This window comes from Apodemus sylvaticus, chromosome 1 (assembly GCF_947179515.1).
Source record: "Apodemus sylvaticus chromosome 1, mApoSyl1.1, whole genome shotgun sequence".
NCBI classification, from domain to species: Eukaryota; Metazoa; Chordata; class Mammalia; order Rodentia; family Muridae; genus Apodemus; species Apodemus sylvaticus.
Window position 1 is genome coordinate 187,621,120 of NC_067472.1, and position 14,419 is coordinate 187,635,538.

Consider the following 14,419-nt stretch of genomic DNA (forward strand, 5'->3'; position numbering starts at 1 on the left):
GGAAGTACGATGGAGGCAACTCAAGAGAGACCGTCTCTAGTCCATCAGCACAGATCATGGAGTCTAGATCGCTCTGGCAAGTTGGGGCTATGGCTGTTAACAAGCATGAGAAAGGTGACTCAGAACAAGTCGTCGCCTCCAGAAGTCTCTTCGTACATCAAGAAAGGCGCTTCACTGGGTTTTCCTATTCCATTCACAGGGGACAGAAATGGGGACATGTGAGGACCTGAGGTCCATTGACTCTCCTCTCTCGGCCCCTTCAGCGGGACAGAAAGTGAATCTGGTATGGTGGGGGTATTTTGCTTGCCCCATTATTATTGGGAGTGAGGTCAATGTGCTCAGGAGCTACTGGGCTGTCCAAAGAGAAGTTCTGGAGGATGGTGGTGAAGAAAAGGAACAGTTCATTGCGGGCAATGCCTTCTCCCAGACAAACGCGCTTTCCTGTGGGCACATAGGACAAGTCACTTGAGCTTCACGGCAGTGTATAACCTTTGTACGATTTCATCCCTAAACCCAGATGACCGCGGCCATCTCAATGAAAAATGAGATTGCCCCTTAACTTGCAATGAGAAGGACTATAAAGAAACCCTCCAGACCTCAAAAAATGCTTGGTGGATGGCTGGTGTTCACTTGTGAGAGTTGCATGTCTAAAGCTCTCTTTGCCCCAGAGGAAGAAGGACCAACGTGGAGTTGAGGGTGGGTAGGTGGGTGGTGGATGTGAACATTTATAAGATGATACCTTTAGGATTTTTGATTTCTCTCTTGAGGACAATGGCAGCCAGCTTGCAAAGCTATTGTGAGCACAGAGTTAATGTTCGTAATCACTCTTAAACTGACACCTGGCTGGCATGAATAATTCTCTGTGAACCAGACACAGTGGTGGACCCCTGTAATTCTAGCACATGGGAAAGTTGACAGAAATGGGCAGTGACTTCAAAACTGGCTGTCTGGGCTGTATAGCAAGATTGACCCCCTCCATCTCAAAAAACTAACAGTAAGAGAAGGAAGGGAAGGAGAAGGGAGAGGAAGGGGGAGGGGAGGAGGAGGAGGAAAGTAGAGCAGGTGAGAAGGAGAGAAAGGAGAAGAACACAGGAGAGTGTGGTGAAAGGAATGCTCCTATCAGTGTAGTGTGCTTATGTGGGAGTGCGGAAGATGTTTCTGGATCTCCCTGACCCACCCCCTCCTGTTCTCAGCCCTAGATCGAAGAGCTTCAACAAGTTCCTATCCAAATAGTTCAGACAATTGAGAATGGTCGGGCCCATGTGATAAGGGGTCTGTACACGCACCAGGTTCTCCGAGGAAAGAAGAGCCCTTGCTGATTTGAACCTCAGAGCATGGCATGGAGCCTGGCATGGAGCACCACAGAGCAAGGGCAGACTAGAAACCCATGGGCAGGCCCCACAGCCTGCCAAGTACCTCAGTGATTCTTAGTCTGCACCCCCTCCCTACCCCCAAGAGCTCCAGGTGTGGGAGGGATTTCTCAACAACCCCTGTGCCTGTTGTTGGGAAATTGTGGCTGTGTGGGAGTATTTAGGAAAAGCACCCCATCCTTTTGGGCATGTCCTTTCCAGAATTTAGGTGACATGAACTTAGAAATTTATGGAATAGCTCTCAGATGGTTCTAGAACTGGTTGTGTGACCCAGATTTTTCCCGAACAGCTTAATAACTTCTCTCTCTCTCTCTCTCTCTCTACACACACACACACACACACACACACACACACACACACACACACACGCGCGCGCGCGCGCACACACACACACACTGTATGTATATATATACACACACAATGTCCCCAGGCCTGGAGCTGACGATTTGGACACCTTCCATAGCTCTTTGGCTCCATTTATTTCTTTTCTTGCGGGCCAGGGCAGTTGACATGCATGTTCTTACCCACCAGACACTATTTTTCTTTCACCTCACCCCTTTCTGCTTATTATTGTCTAAACTCCCCATTAGTTTTCTCTCTCCCCAGTCTATCCTCTCCTCCTCTTTCTTCCTTTCCCTTCTCTCCCCTCCCTCTTTCCCTCCCTCTCCATTTCACCTCTTTTTCCCTCTCTCCATTTCTCTCCCCCTCTCTCTTCCCTTCTCCATCCTCCTCTCCCTCTCTCCCTTCCTTCCTCTTTTTTCCCTCCCCTCTCTCCCTTTTCTTATTCTATTCCCTTCTCTCTCTCTCTCTCTCTCTCTCTCTCTCTCTCTCTCTCTCTCTCTCTCTCTCTTGGTTTTTCGAGACAGGGTTTCTCTGTATAGCTCTGGCTGTCCTGGAACTCACTCTGTAGACCAGGCTGGCCTCAAACTCAGAAATCCACCTGCCTCTGCCTCCCAAGTGCTGGGATTACAGGCTTGCGCCACCACCGCCCGGCCCCTTCTCTTTTTCTACCTTTTCACCTTTCTCTCCTCCACCTATCCTCTTTCTCCCTCTCCTCTTTTCCCTCTCTCTCCTCCCTCTTCCTCTCTCTCCATCTTGTCCCCTCTCTTCCCCTCTTCCCTTCCCCCCTCTCCCCCTTTCACCCCTCTCTCCACTCTCCCACCCCTCTCTCCCCTCCTATTCTTTCCTTGTCACGTGTTCATGTAATAGCCTCCTCTTTATACCCCTTAGGACTATTTCTTACTCTGTTCCTCTCTCTCTTCATTTTCCATCACCCCTCCTTCTGCTCTTTCATTCTCAGCTCTTTGTCACACCCTTCTATCCCTCTTCTTCTACTGCCCACTCCACTGTGTATCTGTCCTAAAATGCCATTCCCACCATGGTTTTCTTGTGTCCTGCTTTCAATTCTATTGTTGTGACAAACATCCCAACAAAATCAACATGGATGAGGAAGGGGCCTCTCTTTGACTTATAATTTCAAAAGACTGACTGTCATGCCAGAGAAGTAAAAAAAAAAACAAAAAACAAAAAGCAAAACAAACAAGCGCTGGGGACAGCAGGTCACCCCCTCATCCACAGTCCAGAGCATGCTGCCTATTTCCGTGAAGCTCAGCTTAGATCTCGCCTCTCTTTCAGGGCCTCAGACAAAGACTAATGCCACTCACAGTGGGCTGGGTCTTCCCGTATTAGTTAACATCCAAGGAGCAGACCATGCCAATGTAGGCAACTGCTCAACTGAAACTTTCCTCAGGTAATTCTATGTTTGCTTGTTGACATTTAGGACTGACTAGTACACCTTGTCCCCTGGGCCTCCTGTTTCAGTTTCATTATCTATCATCCATTCTCCATCTGTACCCTTATCTCCATTCCTGCCTCCCTCTAAACTTACAACTATGGAATGGAGATATTCACTTTCATCCAACTCCTTGTCCCCACACTAAATAAAGGTTAAATAGGGGAGAAAGCCAATACATCGGATATTTCAGGGTAGAGCTGAGCCCTGAGTCACTCAACTCTAAGGGGCTGGGGGTGTGGCTCAGTGGAGAGCTACTGTCTAGAATCCCCCAGTGAGGGCCTGGGGCGTGGCTCACTGGTAGAACCCCTGCCTAGCATTCCCCAGTGAGGGTCTGGGGGCGTGGCTCAGTGGTAGAGCCCCGCCTAGAATCCCCCAGTGAGGGGCTGGGGATGTGACTCAGTGTAGAGTCCCTGCTTAATATTTTCAAATCCTAGTTTCAATCATTACCACAGAATGAAAATGTCTAAGGAGTTCCTTCTTGGACTTTCCTTTATCTCCAAAGATAAGGAATCTATCTAGATGGGGTTTTTCATGGCAAGATCTGGTTAAAATGAATTCAATTTGGCACAAGGCTGCCCATATACATAACAGAAAATAACCTAACTTCATTAGTGGTGAACTGCAAACTGTATTGAGGTTATATTGCACCAGCAAGTAACTATTCTGCCAGCAAAAAACTGAATCATAGCCAAACATAGCAGCAGATCAATCCTAGGCTGCCAACTACTACAGCATGGCCAAGTGCGAGAAGAGTGGAGCTGGCTTAAGTCAGGTTATATCCACACGCTCAGCTCCAAATGCTCACCTCCTACCAACACTACTGTCTGCCGTAACTCCGAACTTTTGCTGGTTCAGGTTATTAACCATTAGGAATAGGTTCTTTGCTCAAGTAGATGGTCATGATTTTGATTTCTCTTGCAAGTTAACAAGCCAAGGAATATTTAAATGCAATTAGGGACACACATTTCAAGACATGCGCCATCTCCTGAAACCAAGCTCAGGGCAGTGTGCATAGATGATGTTGTTGTTTCTTAAGAAAATGAATTTTCTCAGGTTTAGAGGTCTTTAAATACTCCTCCAAAAAGTCCTTCGGATCAGGATTCTTTGTTCAAGACTCCCCTCATGGGGCTGTAGCCATGGTAAATGGGATTGTTCGGGCAAGAGAGCTGGGAGAGACTCAGTAAACAGGGACCTACTGCTGTTTGTGTCCCGGAGGGTGGGTCTGCCCTCTAGTGTCTGGGAAAGGAATCGCAGGTCTGCCTCACCAGTGGAGAAGGGCAGAAAAGCTTCACTTTTCTTCAGTGCTCCATTGGCATCCAGGAAGTGCTCAGGATTGAAGGTGTCTGGTTGTTCAAAGTACCGTGGGTCATGGAGAGCTGAACTCAGGATGGGGTACACCTCAGTGTTCTAGGAGAAGTTACAAGATACAAAGTTGTTAATATGCCCCGTCTCCCATATGCAAAACAGTCAGTTCCTAAGAAACACAGAATTCTGGGAAATCACAGACAGGGTGAGTTTGTTGGTTAGGAGAGTGACATGTGCTCATGGAGTAGCGATGAAGAATCACAGCTGGTCTCACCTTAGGGAGCAGGTAGCCTCGGAACAGTGTGTTTTGGGTGACTCTGTGTGGTAGACCAATGGGGGCAAGATCTGAAAATCTCTGAATCTCGTGGATGACTGCATCAGTGTATGGCATTTTGGTGCGATCATCAAGAGTCGGTAGCCGGTGTGAGCCGATCACCTGATCAATCTCCTTTTGGACTTTCTCTGCATATAAAGGGGAGACAATAGACAGTGCCCCCCTTCTCGGAGGCGATGCAAAGTGATCCTGCTTTCTGGGATCCAATAACCCAGGAACAGTTCAGAGCAAGGTGACTCTGCTGAGAAAGACACAGTGCCCTCTTGGGTGCACACACCTGTGCTTCTCTCAAGGACCCGTCTCTCCAACCATGCTTAGAGCATGTTACAGCCTCTTCTCAATAAGTGCGGGCTTTGCTTGTAAAAGAGAAAAGGACACCCCCCTCCCCCTCCCCCCCGTAAGGAGCCATTTTGACTGTCAATCCCAAGTGAGGGCTGGAGGGGGAAAAGGCAAGAATGTAAGGAGTATTATCCTTATTCCTGCATACACAGGTCTACACACACACACACACACACATACACACACACACACACCACACACACACACACGCTCATGCGCACACGCACACACACACACATACACACACACACACAGACACACACACACACACACACACACACACACACTCCTTTGCATGGAATTTACAGTTAAAAATCCAGGGGCTGGAGGGATGACTCAATGTTTAAGAGCACTGGTTGCTCATTGAGGGGGACCCAAGTTCAATTCCCAGCACCCAATTTAAGCCCACTCTCTGTATTCCAGGTCCATGTACTCTGACACCCTCACACAAATATATATCCGGCCAAAAGACTAATGTATATTAAATTAAAATAAATTTTAACATCTAGGCTAATAATTTGATGCTATGTCCTCGGAAATAAAAAAAAGGAAGTTAATTACTGTGTGCGTAGCTTCCTATAAAATATGAATATGTTGGCTGAGGAAACGGTTCAGATAATAAGTGCACTTGACTTGCAGGCCTGACAGCCTGACTTTGATATCCAGAGTCCATGTGCAGGTGTAAGGAGAGAACGGAATACACAAAGGGCTCCTTTCATGTCTACGTAGAGCTGTGGGAAGCAGGCTCACACTAACTTCAAATCATTTTTCAAAAGTTAAAATGTGTATATGTAGGTCAAACAAGAAGAGGGTGAGCCAGTTAATAAAAGGAAAGATTGATGAGTGATGGAAATAGGATGTGAATTTTCCACCTGTTACTTGCCACGCTAATCAATTAAAATTACTAACTGATTCATAAACAAAAATGAGTGAACACAACTAACCAATGATCAATCGAATATTAAATTTAATGACGATTAATAGGAATTAATAGCTATATTGAAGGATAAATAAATCAGAGATAAATCTTCTTTTGTTCCCTCTTTCTTTCGTTCTTTCTTTGCTTTTTAAAAAAATATAGTCTAACAGGAGTCAAACTGAAAAAGGAAACTTCAGTTGAGAAAATGCCTCCATCACATTGTCTAGTAGGCAAAAGATCACTGAGTATTTTCCTGACTGATGATTTATTTTGCAAGTGCCATCCCTGAACAGCTGAAATGAGAAATCAGTCTGCACAAGAAAGTAATTCTATTCCTTCATGACCTCTTCGTCAGTGCCTGCCTCCAAGTTCATGTTTCATTTCCAGTCCTGACTAACATTCATGGTGTACTATAAGATATAAGATGAAATAAACTTTTCCTCTCTAAAAAATCATAGATAAATGAGTGAGTTATTAAGTGGATTCATGGAGAAATGGGTAGAGACAAGAAGGGTGAATTCAAAGGCCAGAAGGAAGGGCTAAGGAATGAAAAGATTGATGTTTCAATGGACCAATGAGCCAGTAACAACAACCCACTCAAACATTCCTGATCAAAAATAAAACTCATGAGCTAATTAATCCAAATGAATGAGTGAGAGGCATGTTCTTGTGTGAATCAGAGATGAACAAATCAGGGATAAATAATCTATGGATATAGAGAAAGATGGGCAGGTGCTTCAAGGATTGATAATCTATGGATATAAAGATAGGTAGGTGACTATATGATTGGGTGAATAGGCTTATAGATGGATGGGTGGAAAATGTATGTATAAACAATAGATGTCTGGGTTAGTGAATGGAACGGTGAATGGATGAAGAGAGGATGGATAGAAAGATGAGTGCATGGATGGATGTAAGACAGAAGGAAAGAATGAAGGACAGGATGGACAGATGGACAGATGGGTCGATAGATGGATGGATTAAAGACAAAGAAAGAGGGAAGGAAGGTTGAATTGGTGAATTGATGTATGTATGTATGTATGTATGTATGTATGTATGTAAAGACAAAAAACAGAAGGATGGAAGGAAGGTTTGATTGATGGGTGGATGGATGAATGGATGAATGGATGAATGGATGAATGAATGCAAACACAGAAAGACAGGAGGGAGAGAGGGTTGAATTGATGGATGGATAGATGTAAAGACAGAAAGACAGAGAGAGGTAAGGAAGGTTGGGTTGCTGGATAGCTGGATAGATGGATGGATGCAAATACAAAAAGACAGAAGGAGGTAAGGAAGGTTGGATGGATGGATGGATGGACAGATGGATGGATGCATGGATGTAAAGGCAAAGATAGAAGGAGGGACGGAAGGATGAATTGATAGTAGGATCAACCTTTAAGTGATAGGAAGAAACAACAGAAAACGGGTCATCCGGTTCCTTGTTCACACACCACCACAGCACTGCTTTAGTTTAGAGGAAACCAAACAAGTCCTTCAGAGCTCCAGATGTTAGAGGCCCATGTCTGTCTCATCCACACCAAGCCCTGCAGCCAAAGGTGAGCTGAAGATCGCCCAACTGCCCACCCGTGGCGCACCTGCAACATGGGGGTACTTGAGCATGAGCAGGAAGCCATAGCGGAGCGTGGTGCTGGTGGTCTCGGTGCCAGCAAAGAAGAGAGAGAGCACAGACATCATGAGGTTCTGGTAATGGAACTCTGTGTGGTGGTTGGACTTCTCCTGGTTCCAGATGGGAGAGAGAAAGGAGGGTCAGGGGTGATTAGATCCTCGCAGTAAGATGCATGTGCCTTTCTAGTCACTGTGCTTGTGTCTCACACTACCTGGACCAATAATCGTGTGCCGCCTCAGCAGTTCACACCACTTGTCTTATTGACTCTTAGCCTCTTTTTATTCAGACTTCACCTGACTCCTTTGCTCTTTAGAATCTCACTTCTCTCTCTTTTTTATTTCTAGCTCTTTTTAAAAAGGTTTTCTTTATGTATATTCATGTGTATGTGACTATGGGTGCCTGCTGTGTGTGTGTGTGTGTGTGTGTGTGTGTGTGTATGTGTGTGTGTGTGTGTGTGTGTGTCTGTCTGTCTGTCTGTCTGTCTGTCTGTCTGTCTGTCTGTCTGTCAGTGGCTCTGTGGGTCTGTATTTTCCAGAAAAGCTAGGAGACAGCATTGGAGTCCGTGGAGCTGGAGTTAAATATGATTATGAGCAGCCTCAGGCAGGATTTGGGAAAGGAACCCTGATCATCTGCCACAGTAGACAGTGTTTCTAAACCATGAGCCATCTCTCTAGACTCTGGTATTGTCTGCTTTTTATTCTTTGCCCTGTGTTTCTCCTCAGCCACACCCCTGCTCTTTCTCTATGTTATTTTCTCCTCTCTTCCTCTTTCCTGCCATATGTTCTGCATCTCTTCCACTCTGTTTCCTCACCATCCTCCCTCCCCTCCCCTCCCCTCTTTTCCTCTGATGCCATCCCATCCTTCAGTATCATCTGCCCCCTCTCTCATCCATGCAGGACCAACCTTCTCCATGCGCAGAAGGTAGGCATCAATGAAGTCCCGTGGAGCGCTGGGGTCCAAGGTGGCCCTGTGCTTCTCCACATTCTGACCAATGTAGTCAAGGATTTCCTGCAGGTTTTTGGAGATTTGTCTGTGGGTACCTGGAAAGTACTTCAGGACAGCAGAGAAGAGCTCAAACACCTGCAAGAGGAAGGGTCCAGGAGGTCACCTGGAGCTATTGTGTCACAGGAAGTGAGCAGTGTTCCTAGGTACTTCAGATTTCATGAAGCAAAACACACACATCCCACACCGCCCCACACTCCATATACATATGTATGTATATGTGTATGTGTGTATGTAATGTATGTGTGTATGTATGAATGTCTGTCTGTATGTGTTTATATGTATATATGTATATATGCGTATGTTTATGTGTATGTATGTATGTATGTATATATGTATATAAAGTGTATGGTATCTATATCTATTATATATCTATCACCTGTCAATCTATCTATCTATCTATCTATCTATCTATCTATTTATCTACCTATCTATCTATTTATCTGTCTGTCAGTCTGTCTGTCTGTCTATCATACATATACCTGTTTTTGAACTGTAGCTCTGAATCGTCTCTAACCTTTGTCCTGAATTCTCTGTATCTCTCTTTTCCTTTCCTCTGTGCTCCTTCCCAACCCCCTTTGCTGAATTGTCTTTGTTTTAATTTGTGGGTTGGGGAGGTCACAGAGTCTCATTTAAGCAAGACTGGCTTTAAACTCAATATGTACCCAAGGATCACCCTGAATTTCTGGTCCCCCAGCCTCCATCACCCAAATGCTGGAATTTCATGTTTTGTATACTACCAAACCCAGGATATACAGTGCTGGGGATGAACCCAGGGGATCAGGCATGAAAATATGGTATTCTGTCTTCTGAACTACATCTCCATAACCCATCATTGTTTTCGTCATGTCTGGATGGCTCTGCATTTCTACATTCAGGTCTCTCTAACCTGTTAAACACGCACCCTCCCTGCCTCCAGGTCTCAGCCTCTTTATTTCTCCATGTTGTCTCTGTTTTTCTTCCAACCCTAAGACACTCCCTCCTTTACCCACAAAGCAATCTCTTGTTTCCTCTGCCTTGGATATGTTTATTTTCACTCCCACTGACCTGGCTGGACAATGAGCTCATGAGGGAAAATGTCTGATAGATCAGATCCAGCAGATGCAGGAACTGGTGGTCTTTGTAGTCAAAGCGCTCTCCAAAGACAATGGAGCAGATGATGTTTGCTGCGATTGACTGGAAGAAGAAGGTGGGGTTCAGGGGGGCTCCTGGAGGGTGAGGAGGCAAGACAGGAGACAGGATATAGAACTAGGAGAATATCTGAGTTTATTCCCATCTAGTGAGACACCACTCACTACTCAAAGAACAACAGCTAACCTCATTAGCACATATGATGGACCAAGCCCTCTCTTCTCAGCACTCAATGCATAATTTTGTTCGATTTTTCCAGGCTATAGCACATAAGACACAGTGTTGTTAGCATACAGACAGGGTAGCTAAGTTCACTAAGGTAACACAACTACTCACATCTGGGGGCAGGATTTAGGCCCCCAGTGGCTGAGAGGGACAGCATGTATAGTTAGTTTCCACAATGCACATTCTCCCTGGTCACCTTCTGACTCTGAGCTGATAGGTAATTCCCAGTGGCAGGAAAGGACAGAGGAAGATTCAGGGATTACCTGTGTGGATTCACAAGCCTTGAATACTCCACTCCCATCTGCCAGTCTTCCCCCATCCCTTCTCAGACTTCTAGACTCTGTAGTGTTTCGGAAGCCATGAAGACCTACTATCTTTCTCAGGCCAGGTTCAGTCTTGGACCCACCCAGGTGGCTGGAGAGTTGCTGTCTGTCCAACAGTATTGGGCCCTTGTTGTGCTCTCCCTGGATCTAGTCTTTCTTCCTCTCCTGCTTCTGCATTGACATCATTTCAGCTCTCCTGAGAAATGTCAATAAGAGACAGCAAATGCATGGGCAGTGGTGGCACACACCTGTAATCCCAACACTTGGGAGGCAGAGGCAGGTGGATTTCTGGGTTCCAGGCCAGCCTGGTCTACAGAGTGAGTTCCCGGACAGCCAGGACTACACAGAGAAACCCTGTCTTGGAAAAAAAGATTTAAAAAAAAGAAAAAAAGAAACAGCAAATGCCTTCTGTAAAGAAATGGAGCTGCAAATCATGGTCTGTGTCTCCAAGATGCCCCTGTTATAAGAAATCATGGAGGACCAAGAAGTGCCTTAGAATTCTACCAAACTACAACTCCCATGAGCCTCTGTGCTCACTGATTCCCATCAGCACAAAAACAAGGAGAAATTACAGTTTCTGCTTTAAACATGTCTGCAATTGTTCCTTCTTTCTTCATTTTCATTTACCTAAGCTCTACACTTGCCTTTGACTAAGACCAGTGGTTGTCAACCATGATCCCTTGGATTTCAAACAATGCAGTGGTTGCCTGAGCCCATCAGAAAACACAGACATTTACATTATGATTCCTAACAGTAGCAAAATTACAGTTATGAAGTAGCAACAAAAATAGTTTTAAGGTTGAGGAGTCACCACAACATAAGGAACTGTATTAAAGGGTCACAGCATTAGGAAGGTTGAGAACCATGGGACTAAGACTATTGTAGGGCAGGGGGGACATGATGCCAGTTAAGTCAAGGTGGCCTTGAACTCTATATGTGGTAGAAGATGACCTTGAATATGTCAGCATTCTGCCTCCACCTCTGGACTTCAGGGATTGCAGTCACACTCCTCCATGACAACTATATATGGTACTGAAAGCACTCTCCAACTCAGCCACAACTACAGTGTAAACCAGGGCCTCACAATGTGAACAGGACTGGCCTTGAACTCATGACCATCTTGTCTCAGCCTTCTGAGTTCCAAGATGACAAGTGTACACCAATCCTAGCCAACTGACAGATAAAATTAATTCAAAAATTGATTCTCTGTACACAAGTGAGCAGCATGGTTAATCTATGTCTCTGAGATATTTGTGGATAATATAAACCTCACTTTTCTTTTTCTGTCTCTGTAATTTTCTCTCTCCACATTTATCCATATCCGGCCTTTCACTCCCTCATCTCATTTATGTCTCTACTGTCTTTCTCTACTCTTGTGTGTCTCTTTCTTTGGTTGTGCCCTCATATTTTCTTTATGCACACTTTCCAAGATTCACCCTTGTATTTCTTCAGTTCAATCACCAAACATTGGGCCTCTTCCTTTATGCGCTCCTCCACACTCTGTTTTCCCATCCCAAAGTCTCTCATGGTGGCCAGAGAGAATCTCCGAAGGGTCTTCCAACGTTCCCCATTGGCAAAGATCACACCTAAGAAAGTAGGGGAAGCATGGTTGGGTAGGTCACACTGGAAGTTCAGAGAATCCCAAGTCCATCCCCACAGCTCAGGTCCCACCTCTCAGACTCACCTTCCTGGGCCACATTCTCCTCTCCACCCTGTCCCATATCTTACCATATCCTTGAACAATTGGATCAAGCACAGCAACTGTTCCCCGGCCAGAGAAAGCCTCAGCTTGGTCCACCAGAGCCTCCCTTATGGTGTCTGTCCGGCATAACATGACCACAGGCCTCAGTCCCAGGTGTACTGTGAATACATCTCCATATTTTTCTTGAAGCTGCCAAACCATAAGGGCACCAGGATTATGGCTAGTCAGCAAGACATTGTTGTTAAACTGTTAAAATTCTTGGATATAGATTGATAAATAGGCATCTCTTGTCCTGGCCATCTTTCCCCTTCTGAGAGGTGAACGGTTACTTCACCACCTAACAGGTCTGCACTGTTGGTTGTATGTTCTAATCAATGCACCAGAACGTAGAGTTTAAGTAGGGCTCTAAACCCATGACTATAAACTCAGCCTTGAGGAGGTAGAAGTCATAGAATGAGTAGTTATGTTTGGGTATATATTCAGTTGGAGGTCTTCCTGGAATACCCAAGGCCCAATCTTAAAACAAAATAAATAGATATGGATCTATATATAGATATAAATATAGATACAGATGTAGCTATAGACCCATGACCATGCCCTTCAGTCTGGCCAGCAGTTCCTAGCATCTCATCTAGAAACTATCCTTTCTGTGAACTCAGCTTTAACGTGATCAATGCCTCCTGAAAACAGTCAGAGAGAATGGCCCTGGCCCATCCACTGGGTTACTTGGGTGGGGAAATGGATGACCCCTGTTGTTGGTCCTGACTGTAAAACATGTCTACAGTACAGATTGGGAAACTACCTAGCAGTACAACCATCTCTGGGCAACTACAGGGAATTGATCCCAGGAATATATAAACCTTCTAGTACTGAAAGCCCTTGAATAGAATGGTGCACATTTGCAAATAACCTACCCTCATTATCTTGGGACTTTTAGCTCAGTCTAGATTTCCATGCAGATAATATAAATTAGATGCTATGGAAGTGGTCATGGAATGTGTTGTTTAGGGAGTAATTCTATGAAAAAGCTCTATATGCTTGACGTTGATGTATTTGTGATTTTAGGTGGTGTCACAGCACCATACCTTATGGAACAGTGAAATAACAATCTACAGATAAGATAAAAGCTATTATATGAAACTTGATGGAGGATCATGAGTTTGTCATTAGCCTGGGAAAAGTAGGCCAACCTTGTCTCAAAAGCTATATAAAAATGAATGATTAGGCCACTGAATCCAGGTGGCTGGTCTGTTAAAAGGAGGTCAGGAAGTTGGGATTGCTGCCACTATATCTGCTTTTTCAATAGGACACAAGGTCATGGACAGTCATTGACTATTAATGAACAAGTGATAATTTAACATGAAGTATCACTTGTGAAGCAACAATACAGAGACCGGAAAAGATGGTGCCAGTGTTCTTGGCTTGGATGGTGCATGGTGTTTATAACCAGTTAGTCCTACCTACCTGCCCACCTACTCACCCCACCTCTTGCCCTTCCTCTCCTCCTCTTTGTTTGGAACACCTCAAGCTAACCTCTTTTTTTGGCATGAACAAAACCTAGAACTAATGCCTCTGACATTTTTATTTGTCTTCTAGAAAAGACAAGCCCTGAGAAGTGAACCTATACACTCACATCTCAATACCTTCATCCCTCTCGCACTCCAAGCATAGTGCCCAAAACAGTTCCAACACAGGAAGACTTGCTTGCCCATCATGAGACAGCATGCTATCTTTCACTTAGTGACCTTCCCACCTGAGCCTACAGCCTGGAAGGAGTCCCTTGCTCTTCCTGCTGAGTGACCTCCTAGAGAAAACAAGGGCTAAGCCCTCAGGGCTCTGGCCCTGTGCATGACTCACCTGCATGAAAGAGTTCAGAAGGCCCCTTCTGTCCATCTGCAAGAGGTTCCCCAAGAAGGGCAGGGGATGAGGTCCAGGTGGGAAGTGGTCATGTGTCTTTGGCTGACTTTGGCTGACTAAGAATAGCAAGAAGCCTGCGGTGAGAGCAAGGAGGAGCAGGACACTGACCTCCATGTTCCCGGTGTAACCACCGCTGACTTCAGTGCACACTCCAGCAAGATCTTTTACAGAGAACCCGCCTCCCTACTCACTTATGCAACTCCAGCTGTTCCTGTCCCCGGTCTCATCACTGTCCAGGTATGTGAGCACCCATACTTCCTGTTTGGGCTGCTGGTGACCTGCTCACTCCCCATTCCCTTATCCCAACCCAATGTTGGCAAAGGCATCATGAAATAGATACACAGGACAAAAGGGTATTGGGAGTAACACACTTTGACTTCTGCATTTGTCAGCTCAGTTTTATCTGTGTATTTACTCAGGCATGGAC

At 45.2% G+C, this 14,419-nt stretch overlaps 1 protein-coding gene across 1 annotated transcript; it reads right to left on the reverse strand.

The window, feature by feature from the left end:
* Positions 1-259: 259 nt before the first annotated feature.
* LOC127683018 (cytochrome P450 2B19) lies at positions 260-14,106 on the reverse strand. The gene is made up of 9 exons (XM_052179848.1): positions 13,933-14,106; positions 12,102-12,264; positions 11,810-11,959; positions 9,742-9,902; positions 8,596-8,772; positions 7,661-7,802; positions 4,745-4,932; positions 4,431-4,572; positions 260-441 (listed from the first exon to the last, which is right to left on the reverse strand). The coding sequence occupies exons 1-9, from the start codon at positions 14,104-14,106 to the stop codon at positions 260-262; spliced, it is 1,479 nt and encodes a 492-aa protein (XP_052035808.1).
* Positions 14,107-14,419: the final 313 nt, after the last annotated feature.